Raw genomic sequence first — 25484 nt, forward strand, 5'->3', positions numbered from 1 at the left:
CTTCCTATGGAGGCCTGCATTATCTCCTCTCAACTGAGCTATTTGTTTGATCAAAGATTCAGTCATTTCCTGCGTGCTAAAAGCCTGTGTTTCTGAACCTGGTATTATGCAATCAGGGGGATATTGGATGTATATGGAGAAGGGCAGCATGAATGGTCACAGGTTTGTTTCATCTGTGGGAGAGTGCCACAGAGATATTGAAGAAACTGAACTGGCAGGCTCTTGAAGATAGACATAAATTATTAACTGTCCCAAAAAGGTCTACAAACGAAGTTTCAAGAACCAGCTTTAAATGATGACTCTAAAAATATACTACAACCCCTATGTATCACTCACATAGGGATTGTGAGGATAAGATTAGAATAATTACAGCACACACAGAGGCATTACAATCATTCTTCCAGTTCTCCATACATGAATGGAACAGGGAGAAATCCTAATAACTGGTACAGTGGGATGTATCCTCTGCCATGCACTTCATGGTGGTTTGCAGAGTATAGATGCAGATGTACATCTTGAGGGTTTTACATTCTTTTAAGTTTGGCACACTTTTTTTGTTGCTTTTTCAACAGTGATCTGACCTGTTTTGTGTACCAAATGCGATCAGTATCATGTATTATTAATTAATTTGGTATATGTCTCTCAATTGCTGTCAATACTATTTCTTTGAATTTAAACCACATCTTGTCTATGCTTACATATGCAGATTGGAAAGAGTGGAGACTATCTGTTAGCAAGACCTAAAGTGAATTTTTATCGGCTTTTTCTTAAAAAAAAAAAAAAAAAATTGATGTAATTTGCATTTATTTTTGGTGGGTTTGGATGTTAAAGTATTCAGTGTTGTGACAACAACCTTGTGATCACTAATGTCTGTATCCATCATGATGCTCCCTATTTCATCAGGATTATTTGTTGGTAAGAGATCAAGTATGTTTTTGCAACCATTTACACTTAGAGTAAAAGAAACCAATTATTAATTTATTCTGGTTGTCAAGTATAACATTTATCCATACTAATTCACAGGAGCTATCTGCTTCGATTCCATTACAAGGTAAACTACTTCTGACAGCAATAAAAACTCCACCATCAACTGCATTTAATCTATCATTTCTGAACACAGTTAGGTCCTTTGTAAAAACTTCAGCTGAATTTATTTCCAGCTTTAGCCAGCTTTCCCTACCTATAACAATTTGAGCTTCAGTGGTTTCTATTAGCACTTGGCGTCTGGTTCTTTTCCAACACACTATGACAATATACAACTACAATGCCAATTGTGTCTAGGTTTGCTTTCCTGTGTTTGTCCTAAACCCTTTTAGTCTCACACCCTTTCTGTAGTTTCCTGAGACCCTCTAACCTAAGAAGCCACCCAGTCCTCTCCACACAGCCCCTGGTACCCATGAAGCTGCTTCCTGTGTGTAGTGGACCCCTGACCTATTAAGCAGAACCCAGAAACCCACCATCCCATGGTGCAAGTAGAGGAATCTGCAGCCTACACTGTCATAGAACCATCTGAGCCCCTGATTCAGACCTTCAACTTGACTCTAAACTAAAGGACTAAAGTCGGTTCTGTTGACAATGATACAGATGACAAGTGAGACTACTTCAGCTAGCCAGTGTGCCTCAAGTAAGGGTGAAATTCATCTTGGAATAGCATTCCCCTCCAACACATTTGGTGAGAGGGTCTTCTGGCCAGGGGAAAGGATAAGTCTCCATCTAGAACTGAGCTTGAAATCTCCACACAATTGGAGAGAAACATTGAGCTTTCAGAAAACTGGGAGGGGTGGGGGAGGGGGGGGGGCATGTGCTAGATTTCACTAGCTCAATAACCCCAGCAGCTCCGGCTTTATAACAGCACATAAGTAAGGTAACGAGAACTGGTCTGATATGGTAAGAATGAGGTGTGGCACCCAGCCAAAGGGTGATGTATGTCTGGAAGTCTGAGGCACATCCCAAATCTGAGTGAAATAAAGATTCAAATGTAGTGCAGTGATCCTCCAATTCCCGGAAACTAAATGTCGTTCATATGACACTGACTACATTAGAAATAGAAAATCCAAATGATGTAAAGGTGTTGAGGTGAAAAATGTTGGTGGCAGACGATGAGCTATGTAACATTTTTGCAGAATGTAGTGATCAAGAACTAGCCACAAAGAGGAATAGAACTGTCCCTGTAAGCCAGCAGACACCACAAGGGTGGGGACAAGTCAGGTGAGCCCAGTTGTGCAGACATAACTGGATTTATTAAAGAAACTGTGGCCCCTGTGTCCACATGGAAACATACATCCAGGTAAGAAATGTGAAACGTGAGAAACAATTTCTTCTGCAGAGGGACCACTGACTGCAGTGCATGCACAGTCTCCTGGTGCACAACGGGGACAGGATGGAGGAGGGTAGCATGGCTTCAACACATTCAGCAGAGGTGCCCCTTTTTGCCACAGCACATGCAGGACTGACAGTGATCTGGATAGTCTGCTTGGGAGTGAGTGGAAAAACACTGAACACTGAAGGCATGAAGAGAGTGGCCTGGCCCCATGAACATTGACAAGGGGTGACCGGAAGCTGGGCTACCATAGAGACATCAGACAGTGAAAAATCAGAATGTTGCTGCAACCTGGGGTTGAAACGCATGGTGGTGAGTTAACTGCTGCAACTTGTGGTCTCACCACAAGTCATTTATTAGCAGTCTGCATAATGTCAAAAGAGTGTGTGATGAGTGAGATATCCTCCAACAATGGTTTATCCAGTTTCAGCACCTCTGTATAAACTTCAGGATAAGGTGCCAACTGAATCATGACATTATGAAACAAAGAGTCTGCATATGAAGCCTTACAGCCTTGGAAACAATATATGCAGCTAAAGATGCAAACACCAAATGGAACCAGTTTTATTCTTTATTCAATTATTATTATGATGTTACATGTCCTGTTAGTAAAAGGCTTGTCAAACAGCAACAAAAAAAGAGAAGCTGGGTGACTGGAGAAGTAATCCATGCCAGAAATAATCTGAGAGTGTATTATGACCTCTCCAAACAAAAATATAATGAGGCCTACAACACACTGTATAAAATAAAAAAGAAAGAGTACTGTAGTTTTATCAGAGAAACTAAAGCTTCATTCATCAGGATGTCTATAGATAAGGGAAAGAACTACTCAAAAGGTTTATGGTCGTTCATTAATGGAGAGAGAGGAAAAGTAACAAATCGGGCAGAGGACATCTGCCCACTGATGAGTGGGAAAAGCAACGCAAACCTTCTAGAAGTAGCCAATACTTTTAACAGATATTATATTACTGTAGGAGACGAATTAATAAGTCAAAATAAAACAAATGCAGTAAGTAAATTGTTAAACCCCCCACATACAAATCATACTATGGTTTTCATACCTACAACAGATGCAGAACTGTCAAACCTAATAAAACAACTTAAAATTAAACATTCTTCTGGCTTGGATGGTGTCACATCACATCTCATAAAGGAAAGCAGAGAATGTATATTAAAACCATTGACACACATGCTGAATGCTGCGATAGAAGAAGGTATATTTCCAGATTCACTGAAAGTAAGTAAAGTGAAGCCAATATTTAAGAAAGGGAACAGGGATGAATTAGCAAATTACAGGCCAATATCATTGATCTCAACTTTTGCTAAAATCTATGAAATGATAATAAAGAATAGAATTGTAAGTTTTATAACAAAGTACAGTATACTGCATTCATCACAACATGGTTTCAGAGAAGGGAAGTCGACAAAAACAGCATCAACAGATGTAATTGAGCACATTCTTAATTTACTTGACAGGCAACAAAAGACTTGTGGGATTTTTATGGACCTATCTAAGGCATTTGATTGTGTGAACCACTCAAAATTACTGATGAAATTATATCAGTATGGAATTAGAGGAAAATGCTATGACATACTTAAATCATACATTACAAATAGGAAACAATGCACAGAAATCAGACATACTAGTGGGGGAAATATAACAAACTACATATCAGAATTACAAACAGTTAAACACAGTGTGCCGCAAGGGTCTGTGCTTGGGCCAATACTATTTATACTCTACGTAAATGACTTCCCTAGCTATATAAATCAGAAACTTATAATGTATGCTGATGACACAATAATCATTTGCACAGCTGACACAAAGGAGGAGCTTGAGAAGGAAGCACTCCTGACTATTGAAAATGCAAATAAATATTTAACACAAAACAACCTGTTTATGAATCAGTCTAAAACAATGAATGTAGTATTTCAGACCAAGCATAGTGAAAATTATAATATAAATGTTAATATAAATGGAAAGACTATTAAAGAAGTAACCAGCACAAATTTTCTAGGAACTATAATAGACAAACATTTGGCATGGGGGGGAGCACATAGATGCACTGTGTAAAAACATAAACAAACAGATCTTCATCATGCATAAAACAGCTAAGACTGTGGATGATAAAGTCCTCAGATCAATGTATTATGGACTTGTCTTCCCACATTTGTCTTATTCAGTTCATATATGGGGAAATGCACAAGCTGGCTATCTAAAAAGAATATTCACAATTCAGAAAAGGGCAGTGAGATGCATTGCAAAAATACCACCAAGACAGACCTGTAGGCAAGCTTTTGTACACTATAATATTATGACAGTATGTTCACTGTATATATACCAAAGCATAATGGTGGTAAGGTCAAGTGATCAACACCTCCTAAATAAAGATGTACACAAACACGGTACAAGAGGAAATGAAAATTACTACATGATAAACAGAAATCTAAAACTGTCTATGACTGCCCCAGAAGAAGCAGGCAAAAGGTTTTTTAATAAATTCCCCAAAATCATTAAAAAAGAAACAGATCTAAAATGATTTTAAAATCATTTGAAACTATATCTCACAGAGAAATGTATATACAGTTTGAGTGAATACTAAGATGGTGTTTAAATATATCATTACTGAAATGTACGTGTAAAAATTATCATTTCTGTATGTTTTTTTGATTTGTGTGTACGTATAATGTGAAACATGTAAAACCTTTGTATGATTATGGACTATTTCTGTTTAATCATTTGTTTCATATATATATATATATGTATTGAAATCAAGTTTGATGTTAATAGGCTATTGTATGACACACCCAATACTCTCAGCTGGATTTTCAGCTGGAGTCCATGGGCAGAGAATAAATAAATAAATAAATAAATTGATGCAGATGAAATCACATTTGCAGCTGAAACTTTGCAAGTCTGTAATCTAGGAGCAGTATGATTGTTTAGGCTGTTTATGGTATTGGTGAAATTCAAGCCTACAGGCAACCATATGATATCTCTGTGAGTTATAATTAGTCAACAGATCCCATATCCGCTGAAAGGAGAGCACAATGGGGTGACACGAAGGGGCCAATTTGTGAAGCAGAAAAAATGTGTCTGTCAATGACCAAGGCAGAACTGTTGCACTGAATCATCTGTGACTTGATACACCATCAAATGTTCCTAGTCCTCCATAGTGTCACTGAAAGGCAGAAATGATGAAGCATGAATGGGGGTGTCGACTGCAGGGGGTACAGAAGCCTGAAGCAAAGTGGTATTTTCACCAATCTGCACACGGTCTCTCTGCCAGTGCCAACAAGAAATAGATACTGATCTATAGGAAACAACAAAAATTGCACTGCCTGATGATGTTTATATTCCTTTTTTATTACAATATGGTTAACATTTTCAATAGTTATTTGATCCTAATTTGCTATGCCTACAAAATAAACGATTATGAATAATAATGTTCAGTTCAGTGGTTTACTGTTTAACACTTACATTTAATGTCTATGATTAACATTTAATTTCTGTAATAAATGATTATTGTTATTGTTGATGATTAATTGTAACATCTGTACAGACTTTTACATTTCTATAAAAATCTTCCTCCAGTGAAGACTTTCTTAGTCATGTCAGAGGTTACAAAACCAAAATATTCATTCTGACAAATACTACATATTTCTATAACTTTATCAAATTTTTAAAACACCACTGACAAACTATGATAAATTACACTCACAATAGCATCATGTTATTGAAGATTACATAGGATTATTTTGTTAAAACTGAAATTTTCAAATTATGTAAGAAATATAAAATATCAACATTCTTCTGACTAAACAGAGAAAACCTATTAATCATTAAACAACATTCTTAATTTTTTAGATTCTGACTTTTCTATAAAGTGTCTGTACATTTAGACCCTCAAAATACTGTCAAATGAATATAGATTATATATTGTTTAGTTTAACAGTTTGCAAAATTGATGCTGGTTTTCAAAAAGTAATAAAATATTTACAAAAATTTAGGTAACTTGAAACAGAGTCTAAAATATTGGTGAAATTTTATGAAAGACAGGGAAGCTGCAGAATGTTTTCACTTTGTTCCAAGAGAAGTATAATTTAAATTCACTGGAGGAATAGATGAAGGCAATTTAGAATAAGTAAATAAACCAAGGTGTACTGTACAGGATCATGTAGTATTTTTTACTTCAAATATTTCTAAACATTTAAATTGTATTGTTTTAAATTTAAATTGTACTGCCTGCATTTGGATTCCCACCTGTGAAGGCAATAGATTTTGCGTAGCCATATTGTAACCGTCACTATATCTGTCCCTGAGATACTCACTGTCTCCACCAAACTATGTCACATAGAATCCAGAATCAAGTACCACTTACAAAAGCAACATCATTAATGAGAACTATTACATCACACTGAAAGCATGTTTACTGAGCACACAAAAAATATATATGGAAACAAATATCCTGCCTCAGCAGATCCTGTTTATACATCCACAGGAAGTTCTAGCAAATTAGGATATTCCATAAACAAGTAAGTCCCACAGCCTTCCAGAGGAGATGGAACTGAACTGATGTCTTGCAGAGCACCAGCCACTATACACAGCATTATGGCAGATAACATCCAGCATGTGGCAGCATGATTCCTTTCTGTACTATTGTTACACTCCTGGGATCTTTATAGAAATTTCTTTCAGTCTTAGATTATAATCACACTTTATAATACTTTATGAGAAAAGATAACTTAAAGGCAGTTGAAAATCACAGTAAGACATAATCATTGTCCAGCACTTACCTTACTATCAGTACTTTAATGATTCTCGTTTCAGGCAGAAAAGGTGACTCTTTGAGGAAGTTTGGAAAGGGTCTTAGGGGGATACAGGTCACTCGGACCCTAGGTTGAGGTCATCCCTTATTCTCATAAAATCTTTTTTGCACTGCTATCAAATCAGTCACAATAAGTTGTCATTGCCTCTGTCGTCCACAGAAAATTATAATCATGTGTCAGACACTTAAATAATTGAATATGTCTGCTTTCAGAATTTAATTTTGATCTACTGTTTCATGTCACTTTGTTTAAATGTAGATTATTAAAACTGTACATAGATTTTTTTAATTAAAGCAATTTATTTAATGTTAAAATGTAGACTGTACAGCAAAACAACATTTATCCACAGTTTCGTCTGCTCTATTTTATTTTATTTTTTCTTACAAGAAAGCACACAGTTATGTTTCACATTTGAATGTATTCATGTGGTATATTTTATGTACATGTGTGCATTACATTAAAGAATAAATACCATGTGAAAAATTCAAGGCATTGAATTAATGTACAGTACAACCAACAATATTACAAATATTGAAAGAAAATACATTACACACATTCAGAAAGATACTTTCATATCAAAATAAAATTTAATAGAAAGTTGTGCAGTGTAAAATTTATTTCTTAGACCTGCAGTAGCATACTTTACATGATGAGCATATATGACTGCACTGAATGAGAGTAAAATGAACAAGGCATAGGAATCAGTTTTTATACAATCAGCTGGCAAAGATAGTTGTAATAAAAGAGGAAACGACTGGTTTTGTCTGCACTGATAAAACAGCAGAAATGCTATTACCACAGTTGCTTTGTTATTTTGATTTCTGCTTTCCATTTGCTACTTTTGACTTCATTGATGGAAATTTTTTGTTCAGTCATCTGCAAAATGTAATACATATGCTAAGTTTGATGACAATGTCCCAGTCTTATAGAAAGTGAGATTATAAAAAGATACACAAAATGTATTTGAGATGCTAACACTGAAACTTTACCCAACCATTTATTTTTTTCAGTTTTCATTAAATCTATAGATCTCTTTGTTTTGCCATCATTTAAGTCATGTTGCTGTATACAATTGTTAAATTTCATTTCGCATACTTTTTTTAACTAATTTGAGCTTTCCAGTTATTGGTTTACATGAGACTGAATTACTCTTCTATTTCTGTATGCCTCCAGAGCTATATGCATTTGTAACATTTCTTAAGAAATTTTTTCAAGTATTATTATAAATCAAACCTTAAAGTAGTGATTGTTTCAGAGTGGTTAGTGGCACAAGAAACTAATTTTGGGGCCAAACATACAACTGCTATTCTCTTCAGTATTCCTGATAATTTCTTCCAATACACAACTTCTCTCTCTCTCTCTCTCTCTCTCTCTCTCTCTCTCTCTCTCTCTCCCCCCCTCACACACACACACACACACACACACACACACACACACACACACACACACACACAAACAAACAACAACAACACACTCTACTGAATGAATGATGTTCTTTAAGATTTAAATTTTTCATGTGTATTTTATAAACAAGTCTTGGTGACAAGACTACAGTTTTCCTCAATAAGACCTGTCAAATGTAAATTGTGGGATCATTATGTGTGGGAATAAATAACATTGAGTTTCTTATGCTCCATGAATGCCATATAAATAAAGTTCATCACACTGGAAATAACTAAAATATACTTCTATATAAAACAGGGCATGTAGCAAGTAGATTCAAGGTAACAGAAAATATCAACAAAGGAGACCGTAATTCTGATTCAGTGTAAATAATATGCCACATCTCAAGCCAACTGTTAAAAATAGAATAACATTTTACATGTTTATGCTTTTCAGCTGCTCTTTTCAAATTGACCATTACAATGGAACCCATTGTGGGCTTACAAGAAATAAGTGCTGTAGGTTACTATGATACTGCTCAGTAATCCTTCATATTTTACAAATTTTAAATTTAAAACTTACATTATTACATACATAAAGAGTTAGTTTTTACTGTTCAGTTCAGGCGACCAGAACGTGCATCAGTAATTGCGCCCCAAAGCTCGATGATAAAATCATCAGAAAACCCAAATTCTTCAAGTTCTGAGTTGTCAACTGCTTCAGCAAAATCCATACTGTTGGCTTTTCCTTGAGCTTGTTCCCATATCAGAGTAGCTGAAAATTTAAAGTAATTTCAGTAGTTGTAATAGCAAAGCAAAAATTATTTTATTAAATTCTATCAGATTATTTGTGTTTCACATGTATATTTCATATGGGGCTAAGTCAGTGATGTCATGAAGTGTCTCAACTGCCTGCACATGCTTTGGCACATATAATAACACATGACATATCTCAATTTTACAAAGTAAACATTGTCATTTCTATATATAGAGACATATCATCAGAAGAGATGCTTTTAATTTCAGTGGTCTTTTATCAGTGGTGTTATATATGAAATCATTTACCCATATGATAAAACACTAAGTTAACATCATAAAGGAGACCTGTCAGGTATGTAGAATGAGTCAAGTTATACATCAATAGGCAAAAGCAGCACTGCAGGCTACTCCTGTAAAGTAACTAACAACAGTACTAATCTACTCTCGAGTGCTTACATGTATATTAGGAGAAAAATAAATGCTTTGTAAAAAAAAAAAAAAAATCCACTACTGCTCCTCTTGTACTACTTAGTTGCTACTTCTATGTAATACTTCAAACAAATCATATACATGATTTTACACAGACCAAATCACCTGTTTGGATACTGCCAAAGTCAGGATCAATTTAATACAAGATACATTGGAACTTGCACCCCTGAGTGAAAATACTCAGATAAATTGTACAAGGAATTGCTAATGAGGTATTTACTTTGTTGCTAATTATCTGGGGATTTTCAGTTTACCACCAGATGTCTACCAACAATTTGTTATAGAGTTTTGCACTAAAGTATAAAGCTCTCTTCTGAACAGTAGGTAGGGTATGCATAGTGCATAACAATCACCCATTTCCAAAATCTGTTAAATCCACTTTTTTCCAGTATTAACTTTTCTGCATGCCAAAAGAGCAAGGTGCATGCTGCACAGTTTAGAACATAATCCAAGTTCCAGTAGCTGCTATTTCTGTTATAAAAGTAACTCCAACGTTTGCACTTCCAGTCTCTGTTATATCCATGATGGCACAGTTCCAGTAGACGTTAAATTTGGACAACAATACAGGACCTAAATCAGTTCTATTCAGTGCATATTTAATGCTATGAAAAAGACACATTTCCAAAACCCATTATTTCAGTGCACTTGTAAAATCGTATTTAGAATACATTTTAAACATTATGTTAATTTCTCTTGTGAGGTAAATGCAACTTTAGTTTGTTTAGTTTTCTGTATTTTACATTTTTTTATACTGGTATACCTGTAAAGTTGGATTTTGGCACAAATACACATTATTGAGTAACAGCTGGTTGGAGGGATTGAAAAGGTAGTATACTCAAAAAGCACTATCTTGAACCTCAGTTATCGTTATGGCCCTATTGTAAATTTTTGGGACTATCTACAAACTTGGATTAGATGCACTTGTTGCTGACTGAAGACATCTCCTAAAGGTGCCATGAAACCTCCCTCTCCATGACACTTTTGGTTCAAGTCTTCAAATATGGTATTAATTAAAAAGAAAGGTCACAGCACTCTTACTATTCGAGGGGAATAAAGCTGCAAGTCTGAGATAGGTTGAGGTAAAAATATCTGCAAGAAGGTTAAATACTGGATGGAAGTTTAAAAAACCAGCAGAGATACGTAAAGGTGTCATGGTAAAACCATAAAAATCAAACTTGCAACAGTCCATTTACAGAACCACTATGGACCCATTTTGGATGGGCATTAATGAACTTTTACTCCACAAGAACGTTTTCAAACACAGTCTGGAGCTGAACTGGCTGAAGATTCTGATGTTAAAGAGCTACCTGATGAGGTTGAACAGCAGATCAGTATTTGATGTAAAAAGCAATGATATCATAATTATGTGCTACTTTAATATAGAGATGACAGCAATTGTTCAAAAAAATTAATTAATAGGTATGTATTATGTTATTCTTTCTAGTGGACACGAATAATTTTGTTACAGGAATAAACACTGTGAAATGTCTATGTTATTTTTCATTTGTACCCATCATTTTGAACCAAAACATTTCCAGAAACTGTTGCATCCAGATTGCAGTGCCAAAAGTAGTTATGTTCAAAGCACAATACCTGTTTTAAATAAAAATAATGTGGTGTGATTTATGGAAGTATAAATATAAATCCAAAATATGAAAGAAAATGTTAATAAATAAACAATAACAATATAACCAAATACCAACTGAGAGACAGGTTTTTTCTCATTTCTACATCTAAATCTACATCTATACTCTGCAAACCATTGTGAGGTGCATGGCAGAGGGTACATCCCATTGTACAGTCATTGGGGTCTCTTTCTGCTCCAGTCACATATGGAGTGCATAAAGAATGATTGATTGAATGCTTGCCTCTGTGTATGCAATAATTATTCTAATCTTATCCTCATGATCCCTGAGTGAGCACTATGTAGAGGGTTGTAGTATACCCCTAGAGCAATCATTTAAAGCTGGTATTTGAAACTTGTTAATAGACTTTCTCGGGATAATTTATGTCTATCTTCAAGAGTCTGCCATTTCAGTTTCTTCAGTATCTCTGTGAAACTCTCCCTTGGATTAAACAAACCTGTGACAATTTTTGCTGCCCTTCTCTGCATACATTCAACATCCCCTGTTAGTCCTATCTGGTACAGGTCCCACATACTTGAGCAATATTCTAGGACAGATCACATGAGTGATTTGTAAGCAATCTCTTTAGTAGACTGATCAACTTCCCCAGTGTTCTACCAATAAACCAAAGTCTACCATCTGCTTTACTCATGACTGAGCCTATGTCTTCATTCCATTTCATATCCCTACAAAGTGTTACACCCAGTTATTTGTATGAGTTGATGGATTCCAACAGTGACTCATTGATATTATAGTTAAAGGATACTATGTTTTTTCGTTTTGTGAAGTGCAAAATTTTACATCTCTGAACGTTTAAGGCAAGTTGCCAATCTCAGAACCATGTCGAAATCTTATCAAGATCTGATTGACTATTTATGCAGCTTCTCTCAGATAGTACTTCATTACAGATAACTGCATCATCTGTGAAAAAACCTGATTTTACTATTAATATTGTTTGCAATGCCATAAATATATAACATGAACAGCAAGGGTCCCAACACACTTCCCTCGGGCACACCTGAAGTTATTTCTACATCCAACAATGACTCTCCATCCAAGATAACATGCTGTGTCCTCCCTATCAAAAAGTTCTCAATCCAGTCACAAATTTCATTTGATACCCCATATGATCATACTTTCAACCACAAGCGAAGGTGTGGTACTGAGTCAAATGCTTTTCGGAAATCAAGAAACACTGAATCCACCTGATTGCCTTGATCCAAAGGATTCAGTATATCATGTGAGAAAAGTGCAAGTTGGATTTCACATAATTGATGTTTTTGAAAACCATACTGGTTGGCATTGAGGAGGTCATTCTGTTCAAGATACCTCATTATGTTTGAGCTCAGAAGATGTTCTAAGAATCTACAAAAAATCAATGTCAAGGATATGGGATGTTAGTTTTGTGGATCACTTCTACTACCCTTCTTGTAGATGGGTATGACCTGTGTCTTTATCCAAGAACTGGGCACGGTTTTTTGTTCGACGGATCTGTGATAGATTATAGTGAGAAGAGGGGCTAATTCAGCCACAAATTCAGTGTAGAATATGACAGGGATTCCATTGTGGCCTGGAGCTTCGTTCAGTTTTAATGATTTCAGCTGTTTCTCAACGCCACTGATACTCATACTATTTCATTCTACTTTTCAGTGATATGAGGATTCAATTGGGGCAATTGTCCTGGGTTTTCTACAGTAAAGAAACATTTGAAAACAGTGTTAAGCATTTCAGCTTTTGCTTTGTTACCCTGAATTTCAGTTCCTGTCACATTCACTAGGAACTGGACACTAACTTTGGTGTCACTAACAGCTTTTACATATGACCAGAATCTACTGGGTACATATTCTGAAAAAATTTGTTTCATGGAGATAACAGACTTTGGAAATGGTTAACTCATATTGAGATTAGTTTTACCTCTGCTATGGTGCAGGTAAACTGCTCAATTCATCTTAAATTCATTCCTGTTATTAACCACAAATATCATTAGGGAGTATACGTATTGGCCCATAAGAGTAAGAGTTCTTTGGTCCCTGAAGAAGCTTCTGCAAGATGTTCAGTTGTCAACTTTGTGCAGACTTCTATGGAATAAATACTTTTGGGACCTTTGTTATGTTGCCTCAGAAGATTGTGCCACAGAACAGTAGTGAGTGGGAATATGCAAAATATGGTGGCAATGTCAAGTGACAAAATTCTTCTTCAAAGAATTGATTCATTACCACTACTGAGAAACCCTGTATTTTTTAAAACTCTTTAAGAGCTTGTGTTACATTTGTATCATTTTGGTACCTCAGTATCACAGCTATTTTTCATATATTTTATGATAATGTGAAATGTTCCTTAAAAGTATGCTGCTCCTTGCATCATACAAACAGATAATTACATAGCTCTCTTCTTTCACATGATCTCTAAAAAGTGTGATGGTAGTTTCAAAGATACTACATGAAAGGAGGGTTTATACTACTCTTAAAAAGACTTTCTGTTACAATTCCATTTTTCAGTGATTTCTTTTCTAGTGGGCCCATAGCATGCATGAGGTCAAAGAAGGACATATTTTTGGTATGGGTTTCTGCTACACTATTAATATATTTACTCATAGTGATTACAAAGTTACACAACAAACTCATTTTGACATTTTTGTCATTGTCAAACATACCTGTGCAGATGATATAGTAGGTATAATATTGTTCCTTACATCTACTTAAATTCCTATGTTTACATATGACATGTTATGCTTATATCTTAGCTGGTGTGATTCAGTCCATGTTGCATCTTGGAGCATATCAGTTGTCTTTATGTTATGTTATGATCACATTATTTCCATGTACTTTCATTTGTGTGATCTCAGTAAAATTATTTTTTACCACTTTCTGACAATTCTGACTCCATCAATGTTCTTTGTTTACATCAGAATTTATTTTTTATGGAAAGCCACTGATTATGTGTAATTTTTAGAGATAGTATTTTATTATTTATGTTAAACCACAAAATACTATCTCTAAAAATTAAATGTAATCACAGACTTTCTGGGAAGTGTAATTTCCATTGTAAACATATAGCATCGCTGGAGCCAGAGCTGTCAAAAATAATTTTACTGAGATCACACACATAAAAACAGATAGAAATAACATGATTATAACATAACAAAGACAACTGATACTTACTCTCCAAGATGCAATATGGACCATGTCATACCAGGTAAGATGTAAGCATACTGACACAAATGTAAAGATAGAAACTAACATAGCTGTAAGGAATAATATTATACCATCTGCACAGATACGCTTGATAATGACAAAAATGCCAAAATGAGTTTGTCATGTAGCTTTGTGATCAGTATGAGTAAATAAATAAATAGCGCAGCAGAAACCTTTATCAAAAATAAAACTCTATTTTTCTTACTATTATTTTAATGAACTCTTCTGCAGAGCAATAATTCTGTTCTGGCATATAGTATCAGGCTTTTCCCACTCCATAACTTATGCCAAAAACATGGTTTGAGCGGCCCATAGAACAATAATATTATGTCCAAGTACTTGACTAAGAGTATTATATATAGGCTTGTTTCTCCCAGAATTGTACCTGACAGCAAGCTGCTGAAAACTATGATTAATGGCAAGTTAATTTTCTGTGAGCCACCAAACAGCATTATTAATGAATACAAAAGCATTTTCCTACAAATTCAAATAGTTTTAATTTAATTTAATTCACAATGCATGTAAAATTATGTAACAAATTTCTCTCTGGAATAGTAAATAGATTAAAAACATTCTTACCAAGTTCAGCATCATTTATGCCCATAAATGAATCAAGTAGACTGTTGATTTTGTCAATAGCTACTTTAGCTACATCATCAAGCTGAAAAATGTAAAAAAACATGTTAAGACGATTTTATCCATCATAGTAGAAGTTGATCACATTGTCTGTGGATTAAATTACTCATACAAATACAGCAACTAGCCTTTCATTTGAATTACTTGGTTTGAGGTGTGTGATGAAATTTTAAATGTTGCAGCTGTCTGTCTTTTATTCTGCAGTCAGTAGCAGCATGCATCAATAGGCTTTCTATGTACATAACTATGTATACCAAAGTGTACAAAAGAGCATATAATATGCACACAAGAATCAAACCAGGAACTAATGATTACAGACTGAAACAAAGCTGCAACAATCAAAATGCAGTCAACAAACTGACAACAAAAATGTAGCTGTATTAAGAGAAGTACTAAGAGACTGAATAAAAGCCTGAAATCCATCTTATCATGAAACATGTTATTAGAATTAGCTGACTGTTTAATTTCTTAAATTGAACATGTTTAAAAATAAAACATTGATTCATAAAACTTATAAACATATATTCTGACAAAATCTTTCCGGTAATTTTATATGTTAAATGTGTACATTTCAGAATGTACCTGCATGCCTTTGGAAACTGCACTTACCTGATCATCTACAGTATGCTTCTAAACTGTCGCTATACTCATTTAGAGTTAATGGTTACCATTTTCAACTCTTGAATTTTTATTTACTCACCTCTGGCTGAATCTGGGCTGGTCCATTAGCACTGAACCTTATTGTTTCTTTCCCAGAGCCAAATGCAGGTTTCTTGTTCTTCCGACGATCAGCATGTGGTCCGACATGAGCTGTAACAAAACAGGGAATTCCTTATTGAAACTAACATTTTTTGTTGTGACTCGTCGATCTTTCAAAGTGCCGCTGTGCAGTTACGCGCGTCCTCTACATGCGACGCAGTCTGCCAGCCATGCAGCAGCAGCGCCACTTAAGCGGCCAGCCAGCCAGTGGCCGCTAGACTTGTACTCAGTTATGATTTGACTCTTAAAGTGTATACATGTCTTACTCTGTCTACTTGATCTGTGACTTTCATGTATTGCGTCGCCCTTGAAATATATTTGTTCAACTTGAAGTTATAACAATTGGCGACGAGGTAGTGAATTTTCCTTTTTCATCGTTGACCCACATGTTTCCATGGCTACTTTAGAGCAACTATTGCGAGGTCTCATAGAACAGCAAACGCTTCTCACAAATGCAATTCGTGATTTCATCATGACGTCCAATGCGGGGTGTCTCTCGTCGTCTCTCCCTCCTCTTCCTCCTTACGACGAGATGGCAGAAGACTGGTCTGATTACGAAAAACCTCTTCGACAGCACTTCTTGGCATTTCATGTCGCGGACGACCAAATATGTAAGTCTCTGTTCCTTTCATGGATTTCACCTCAAATGTATCGGTTGTTGTCACAATTGGCTCCTTTGAAAGATCCTGCGTCTTTGTCCTTTGCTGAAATGTGCTCACTTCTGTCCGTCTATTTTCAAAAGCATATGCATGTTGTAGCCTCTCGTGTTGCCTTTTATCGTTGTCAAAAACAACCAAATCAATCCTATCGCGCTTGCGCTACTGAACTGCATGGCCTCAGTCGAAAGAGTCAGTTTGTTACTGAAGTTCACAAAGAATCCTACGCTGATTCCATGGTACGGGATGCTATTATCCAGTCAGCGCCCGACAAAGAAGTTAGGCAACATGCCCTTCAGTTGGCAAATCCGGCTCTAGATGAAGTCCTATCCATTGGTCAGTGTTTTGAAATTTCTCGCACCGCTGGAGCGCAAATAGAGGCATGGGGTGACGTCGGGGAAGTACAACCTCTGTGCGCTGTTGACGAAGCGTGTGGAGTGTCACCGCCCCTCGACAGGGCCGCAGTATGTTCCCAAGCGCAGCCTCGGCCTAACCATAAACAAACCTCTAAGAAACTGCACCAAACCCCACGGCAACTTCCTTCATGTCCGCAGTGTTTTACAAAACATTCATGAGAGGATTGTCCACAACATTGGGCCGTGTGTCACAAATGCAAAAAAAAAGGGTCATGTGCCATCCGTTTGCAAATCCAACCGCATACATGATGTTCATGAACATGATGCTGATTCTGATTCTGTGTTGTCTGTCAATTGTACTTCTTCCCTTTCAGGGAAGTTATTCCTCACTGTCCAAATACTTGGTCAAGATGTTCACATGCAGGTGGGTACTGGTTCTGCTGCCACTATCATCAATTCTCAGACGTATCTTCAGTTTGGTTCTCCAATCCTGTCACCTGTCGCTAGGCAATTACGGACTTACAATAAACAGAAGATTTCTCTTTTGGGACAATTTGACGCTGAGGTATCTTACAAATCTGTCGTTCGCACTGTTCCCATATTTGTGGTCGACCATCCACTAAGACTTCTGATCCGTTGCGGAACTACTACGCTTTGCGTTACCGCCTCACGGCTAGGGATGGTGTTATCCTCCTTTCCATCGATAATGCTTCGCCGCATGTTGTTGTACCTGCATCTTTGCATGCTTCGGTCTTGCGCCTTCTTCACCAAGGGCACTGGGTGTCTCTCGCACAAAATCTCTGGCGCGCCATCATGTGCACTGGCCCAGCATCGACTCTGAAATCGCACACATGGTCGCTGCCTGCGGCCCTTGTGCGTCACAGGCCGCCGCCCCAAAGTCATCTTTGTCACCATGGCCTTCGCCTGAGAAGCCCTGGGAGCGTATTCATGCTGACTTTGCGGGACCTTTTTTAGGTACTTATTGGCTTCTCGTTATTGATGCCTACTCTAACTTTCCTTTCATTGTCCGTTGCACGTCGCCTACCACTGCAGCAACCACCAATGCTCTAGCTCGCATTTTCTCTTTGAAAGGCCTTCCCTCTACTATTGTTACTGATAATGGTCTGCAATTTGCCTCTTCCGATTTTGTGGATTTTTGTGCCCGTCACGGCGTCATGCATGTCACGGCCCCTCGTTCCATCCACAGTCAAACAGTGAGGCTAAACGACTGGTCCGCACATTTAAGACTCAGATGAGGAAACTCCTGACTTCTTCTGCTGATGATGCGCTTCTCCAATTTCTGGCTTCTTACCTTTTCACCCCCATGGGTGACCACAGCCCGGCTGAGCTCTTACATGGCCGACAGCCCCGCACACTACTTCATCTTCGGCGGCCTTCCACCTCACGGCCGCGGGTGCCTTCGCTTGGCCGGTTCACCGCCAGCGACTTTGTATGGGTACGGGGATATGGCAGGCAGCCAAAATGGAGTCCTGGCCACATCTTATGACACCGTGACTGACGCCTGTATGAAATCCATATGGACACGGGTGTTGCAGTGCGTCATTTGGACCAGCTTCGGCCTTGTGTGCCGGCAACGCCTGTTCCGGATGCCGCTACACCACCTTCGGCTCTACCTGACGCTCAGGATACTGGAATCTCTCATTAGTCACAACGCAGTCCTCTCACCATCATATCCGTGCCAGTACAAGAACTGATGCCACCAGGAGACGTGCCCATGCAGGAACCAGATGACCATCATCTGTCGGAGCAACTCTACTCACCTCCTTCTCCTATGGACACAGACACATCACCCATGTCTCCTGTTATAACAACTGGGCTTGCCACAATGGGCAGATTGGTGCATGGGCCCCAGCAGATTCAACCCCCACGTCTCCTGTCATCTCACCCCTTTATCAACGAGAAGCCTCCTCCTCGAGACTTTACAGCTAGTCAAACAACACCTATGGATGTCAGCAATCTACAGGCCACCTCCATCAAGACCTGTGCAAAAAATTCAAAGGGGGGAAAAGTGTTGTGACTCGCCGATCTTTCAAAGTGTCGCCGCGTAGTTATGCGCGTACTCTACATGTGGCTCTGTCTGCCAGCCATGTAGCAGCAGCGTCACCTAAGCGGCCAGCCAGCCTGCGGCCGCTGGACTTGGACTCAGTTATGATTTGACTGTTAAAGTGTACACACATCTTACTCTGTTTACTTGATCTGTGACTTTCATGTATTGCGTCGTCCTTGAAATGTATTTGTTTGACTTGAAGTTATAACATTGTTAATGTTTTTTTTAAAAAAGCCACCTCATAATACAGAATTTTGTACACAACTAGATAACTATTATTTTTATGAACTCTTCATAAAATGTGCCTAATATCAATTGTGTCCCCACCGTCTCCCCTCCTCAGCTTCCATAATATGTGAAGCATGGTCTTTACCAAAGTGGAGTGGCTTGCTTGCTTGTACAATACATACACATGTACCCTAGGTGCTTCCACAATGGATGGGTGTCTATGGAAAGGCCAGAATAACCTGTGGTTCCTAAAGGGGGACTGCAGCCTTTTCAGTAGTTGCAGTGGCAACAGTCTGGTTGATTGATTGATCGGATTTTGTAACATTAACCAAAATGGCCTTGTTAAGTTGATAATCAAAAAGTAAGGGGGAAACTATGGCTTTATTTCCTTTGGAGGCATGTAGCTCCACATTATGTGTTAATAATGATGGAATACTCTTGTGTGAAATATTTCATAGATAGTCTAGTCCTCCTTTCAGAACCTCAGGCAGGAACTACTCAGCAAGATGTTGTCATCAGGAAAAACAAAACTAACCATCTATGGATCAGAGTGTGCATTGTTAGATCCTTTAATTGGGAAGGCAGGATGGAGAATCTAAAAGAGGAAATGGATGGATTGAAGTTAGATAGAGAGGGATTTAGTGAAATATGGTTCCAAGTATGACAAGATCTCTGGTCAATGGAGTATAGGGTCATAAAAACAAAATGAACCATTGGTAATGAAGGAGTAGGTCTAATAACAAAAAATAAAATATAAATGTGGGTAAGCTACTGTGAACAGCATTGTGAATGCATTATAGTAGCCAAGACAAACTTACAGACATGAAGCCAAAATCCGCCACACTACTACAAGTATGTTGCTTACTAACTCCGCATGTGGTGAAGAGATTGAAAGAATTTGTGAGACGAAAGAAAGTGTTCAGATACCTAAGGAAGATGAAAATTTGACCATGATGGGGCACTGGAATTCAACAGTAGGGAAAGGAAGAAAAATAAGAATAGTAGGACAAGAAGAAATGAAAGGGGAGCTACCTGGTAGAACTTTGCACAGATCACAATTTAATTGTTGCTAACACTTGGTCTAAAACTCATGAAGTATTTTGAAATAAGATTTTAAACTCCAAAACATTTACAGGTGCAGATGATGTCTCTGACCATAATGTATTGGTTATGAACTGCAGATTAATACTGAAGAAATTTTAAAAATGTAGGGAATCATGGAGATGGTACTTGGTTAAAGTAAAAGAACTATAAGTTGTGGAGAGTTTCACGGGAGGCATTAGGCAACAGTTGACATATTATTCATTTATTTATTTGAGTCAGAAACATGGTTACAACCATTAAAATTAAGTGAAAGAAAGGACAATCAAGTTACACTATTGTTGACCAAAATCTTGCAACTCCAATTGCAGAAGATCTTCTGTGCTGGATGCAGGGCACAGTTGAAAATCCAATAGGTGCTCCACAGTCTGTAGTTCTCTGCAGTCACATTTGATGATATCACCAAGGAAGTGCCATTTCTGGAGGTTACTCCTGGTTCTTCCAGCTCCAGAACAAAGACAGCTGAGTGACCTCCACATGATCCAATTCTATTCAAGCCAAGGTGGAAGGGTTTCAGGAGGGAGAGGCCATGTAGAGTTATTCTCAAGTTGAGAAATCCACAATTGTTTCCAGTTCTAAAGTTCCTGTGAGTCTGAATAGAACAAAAGTCTCCAAAAACAAAATAAATGGAAGTCATTTGCCAACAAAACAAGTTCCAAGTTCACAAGATAAATAATTAAGAACCACAATGCTTCAAATAGTCAGACTGCAGCACATGTTTAAGTTACTGGCATTCCTTACAGTGACCCACATAGTGTCTAATGGGTTGGTAGAGACCTGGCCAGTGATACCTGTGTCTGATTTATCTAGAGGCTTCACAAATCCCAGGTGATCAGACATTAGAGTGTCATGGAAATACTTCAGAATAGCTTGCTGTAAATGAGCTGGGATGATAAGCAACCATTGCCATCCCATTGGATCATAGCTCCTCTTATACAATGCTCTGTTCATTACCTGGAATTATACTTTTGTTGGTTCCTCCTTCTTCAAGGCTTCTATGATTTTCAGCACTGCTGGGTCTTCCCTCTGTTCAGCAGCAATGTTATTTAATGTGGTGATCATTGAGATTTCATACACACTGCTGTGTTCCATCAAAGGATTCCTTGAAAGGCGGTCAGCAACCATTTTTTTGCATCCACTTTTTTACATCACTGTGATGTCCTGCTCCTGAAGCCTCAGTGCCTGTTTCGATAGTTGACCTGATTGTTCTTTCAGGCCACTCAGCCAGCAGAGAGTACGGTGGTCAGTCACAAAGGTGAATGGCTTGCCAAATAAACATGGCTGGAACTTGTTGGTGACCCAAAAAGCTTTGCAAGACACTCCTTCTTACTTGTAGAGTAGTTCATCTTAAGACTCGAAGAATACTCTGGAGCATAAGTTATCATCTTTACAGCACATCCTGAATTTGCACTAGAACTGCTCTTACCCCATAACTGGTAGCATTAATGTGGAGTTCTGCCTCAGCATTCTTGTCATACAATGCTAGGGCTGGAGAAGATATTAGTGCCTCCTTAAGGATAAGGAAAGATTTTTTTGCACCTCATTCCATGAAAATTTGGCAGTAGTTATTGCAAGGGATGTGGCTTGGTATTGAAGTCCTCTATGAATTGCTGGTAGTAAGAGTACATTCTGAGAGAAATTCTCATGCCATAAATGTGTTTAGGTGTCAGAAAATCTGTGGCTTCTCTTATTTTCTCTGGATCGAGACAGACTCCATCACTGTTCACCACATGCCCCAAATATTTTATTTGCTGGGCGGTGAGGAGGGATGTTTTCAGATACATACAGAGGTCTGTAATCTGAACACATTCCAACATGGTTGTCAGGTGGTTTACATTTTTTTCATATGTATTTGGAAAAAAAAACAACAACAACAGTGTCATCCAGGTAGCAAAGATGCATCATCCATTCAAGGTATCAAAGCAGATTGTCCGTCATAAGTTCGAAGGTGACTGGAGAATTACAGTGTCCTAATGGCAAAAATCACAGAGGCCTTCAGGTGTTATGAAGGCAGTTTTTTCAAAGTCATCACCATCAACCTTGATTTTCTAGTACCCTGTCTGCTTGTCCATAGTTGAGAAACATTTTGCTCCTTTCAAGCAGTCTACAGTGGCAACAATGCATGTCAGTGGATAGATATCTTCTTTGTGGGTTTTTTCTGTCACAGAGTGTCGACACACAAATGCCACATGCTGTCCCATGATTAAAAACAGTAACTATGACAGCAAACTATATGGAATATAGTGAAACAAGAGACAGGACAACCAGCCACAAAATAGTATAACATCACTATTGAACAAAATGGAAGGGCTGTAAATGATGAATCAAAGGCAGTAAATATATTCAATAGTCATATCTTATATATACTAGAAAATATAGGGACAAACAGATCAAGAGAAAAATCAGAGCACTATGTTGAAAAACGAACACTAATAAAATTCAGTCATATGAATATATCACGAACTTCTCTCTGTGAAATTAACAAAATTATATATTCCCTCAAAAATAAAAGCCCATGTGGTTTTCATGGAGTTTCCAATAGAGTACTAAATATTCGTTCCCCATACAAATAGCCCGGTCTTATCTGAGATATGTAATGAATCACCATCTCATGGCATTTTTCCAGAGAGCCTGAAATAAGCCATCGTAAAATCCCTCTTTAGGAAATGTGATAGGAAATATGTCAGTAACTACTGACTTGCTTCATGCTGGCACCATTTTCCAAACTTTTTGAGAATATGATGTATCCTAGGACAGTATCTCACCTGAGCAACAATAATTCCTCAGCAAATCATAGCTTGGATTTCAGAAGAGTTGCTTTACTGAGAATACCATTTACATTTTCACTCACCAGAGTTTACAAGCATTAAATAAATTAGTGCTGGTTGGTATTTTCTACGTCCTGTCTAAGGCATTTGACTGTGAACTACAATATTCTATCAGAGAAACTGATGTGTTATGGGACTAATGGTACAGCCACCCAATGGATAATGTCATATCTAACCAAAAGAATGCAGAAAGTTTTACTTAGTAATTCAACCTGTGTAGTCCAGGGACATTATTCTGATAGGTGACAAATCACGTATGAGGTTCCTCAAGGCTGAATCGTAGATCGACTATGGTTCCTCATATATGTAAATGGTCTTCTGTCTAATATACAACAAGCAGTATTAATTCTTTTTGCATATGACACTAATATCATAGCCAATCCATGCATACATACAGCAACAAAAGAAAAGTACGATTGAGGGATTTTATGTGAATGATCTCACCTTCAATTTTAAAAAGACTCAACATACTCAATTATGCGTACCAAGAGGTACTACACCAATAATAGGTGCAACACATGGTGAGGAAATAATAAATAGGGCAAAAACTCCAAAATTCTTAGGTTCCCATATTGATGAGAATTTAAACTGGAAAAAGCACATTTCAAACTCCTAAAACGAACTTAGTTCAGCCACATTTACTCTTAGAATAATTGCATATATTGGGAGAGGCAAATCAGCAAGTTGACATATTTTGCATATTTTCATTCAATAATATCATATGGAATCATGTCCTGGGATGACTCATCTTTAACACTGAGTGCCATGCCAATAACATTACATTGCCTTTGATCTTATAAAGGATGCCATAACCATAATATTCTCGGTACAACATCTTACTGAGCACTGCCATACTACAGTCTGATTAAAATTACTTGATAGTTGACACTTTATGCCTTGGCGCCGGTTTCCTCCAAGAGCGCTTTACTTCATGACCAAACTGTTCATGGTTACCAAACTGCCACAACAATTGGTCAGTTCACTTCCAATTATTATCTTTCTTGGTGTATTTTCATGTTGAATCATGTGTCTGGCACTTTTATTTCATATTTCATCACACACAAAACAATGGTGACAAAATACACATTTACCAGACATTACTGGATACTTCCACACAATATGTGATTTAGTGTCACATATAGTTATCATAATCACAGAGATTGATTTACATTAGAGAAACTTTGAACCACATTGCATGAGGCTGAGTTTTTGAAGGGTGCAATTCATTGTTACAACTGGGTAACCACAGTTATAACTAATTTACCCACTGTTGTGTAATAATGCAATGGCTAGCGTACAAACTTGATGTACTGAAGGTTGTAGGTTTGAATCTCATCTAATATAGCATTTTTTAAATTTCTATATCTAATGAAAAGCATTTGATTATTATTTTTATTCAAATAATTGGTTTGAATGCAATGCAGTACATCTATTCCCTCCTGCAGTTCATCGTAATTAATCCACTTTAGTTCAAAAGGAACAATGATGTACATAATTACAATAACAGAGGGAACAATAACATACATTACTCCACATTAAGGTTGTCTTTAATGCAAAAATGGGTGCACAATGCTGCAACTAAAATTTTTGTAAGCTTTCCCAGTGATTTAAAATGTCTGACAGATGGTAAAGTAAAATTTGCAGTCTGAAAATATTTCTCCTTGGCAACTTCTATTCCATAGATGAACTGCTATGTGCTGTGTAAAAAGTGGTGGATAGAAATTACTAACTCACATCTGTAAGTTTAATAATTAAGGAAAATAAAAAAGATCACCTTATAAATGTCTAGTATGTAGCCACATTTACAAACTGATTTGCGAAGCAAATGTAAAATGACTCCTTCCACATCATAATGATTTATCATGCAAACAATATATTAAACATGAAACAAACTAACTAACTAACTACACTGATTAGCCGACACATTATGACCACCTGCTTAATAGCTTGTTTGTCTGTCTTTGGAATGAAATACCTCACTGATTCTGTGTATCACAGAACTGACAGTTTGTTAGTAGGTCCGTGGAGGTATGTGGCATTAGATGTCTATGCACAGGTCATGTAACTCACGTAAATACCGGGTCAATGATTTGCATATGCGGGAATGACGCCTGATAATGACCCAGATGGTTTCCACAGGTTTTACATCAGGCAAACTTGGTCACTGAGACAACTTGAGTTCACTAGAATGCTCCTCAAGCCACTGTAGTATTGTTCTGGCTCCAAGATGCTGACAGTTATACTGCTGAAAGA

General features: G+C 37.3%; 1 protein-coding gene across 3 annotated transcripts in view; it reads right to left on the bottom strand.

The window, feature by feature from the left end:
• Positions 1-7497: 7497 nt before the first annotated feature.
• Positions 7498-25484, bottom strand: part of LOC126471213 (PDZ domain-containing protein GIPC3) — a 292460-nt gene continuing 274473 nt past the window's right edge. The window contains exons 5-8 of one of the 3 annotated variants that reach the window (XM_050099330.1): positions 15936-16045; positions 15179-15260; positions 9128-9307; positions 7498-8026 (exon numbers count right to left, since the gene is read on the bottom strand). In XM_050099330.1, coding sequence (XP_049955287.1) covers positions 9150-9307; positions 15179-15260; positions 15936-16045 — 350 coding nt within the window. In that variant the 3' untranslated portion in view covers positions 7498-8026; positions 9128-9149. Of the gene's footprint in view, positions 8027-8512; positions 9308-15178; positions 15261-15935; positions 16046-25484 lie in introns of those variants that run through there. The other 2 variants (XM_050099331.1, XM_050099329.1) reach the window with 2 other exon arrangements.

This window comes from Schistocerca serialis, chromosome 3 (genome assembly GCF_023864345.2).
Source record: "Schistocerca serialis cubense isolate TAMUIC-IGC-003099 chromosome 3, iqSchSeri2.2, whole genome shotgun sequence".
In the NCBI taxonomy this organism is placed as follows: Eukaryota; Metazoa; Arthropoda; class Insecta; order Orthoptera; family Acrididae; genus Schistocerca; species Schistocerca serialis.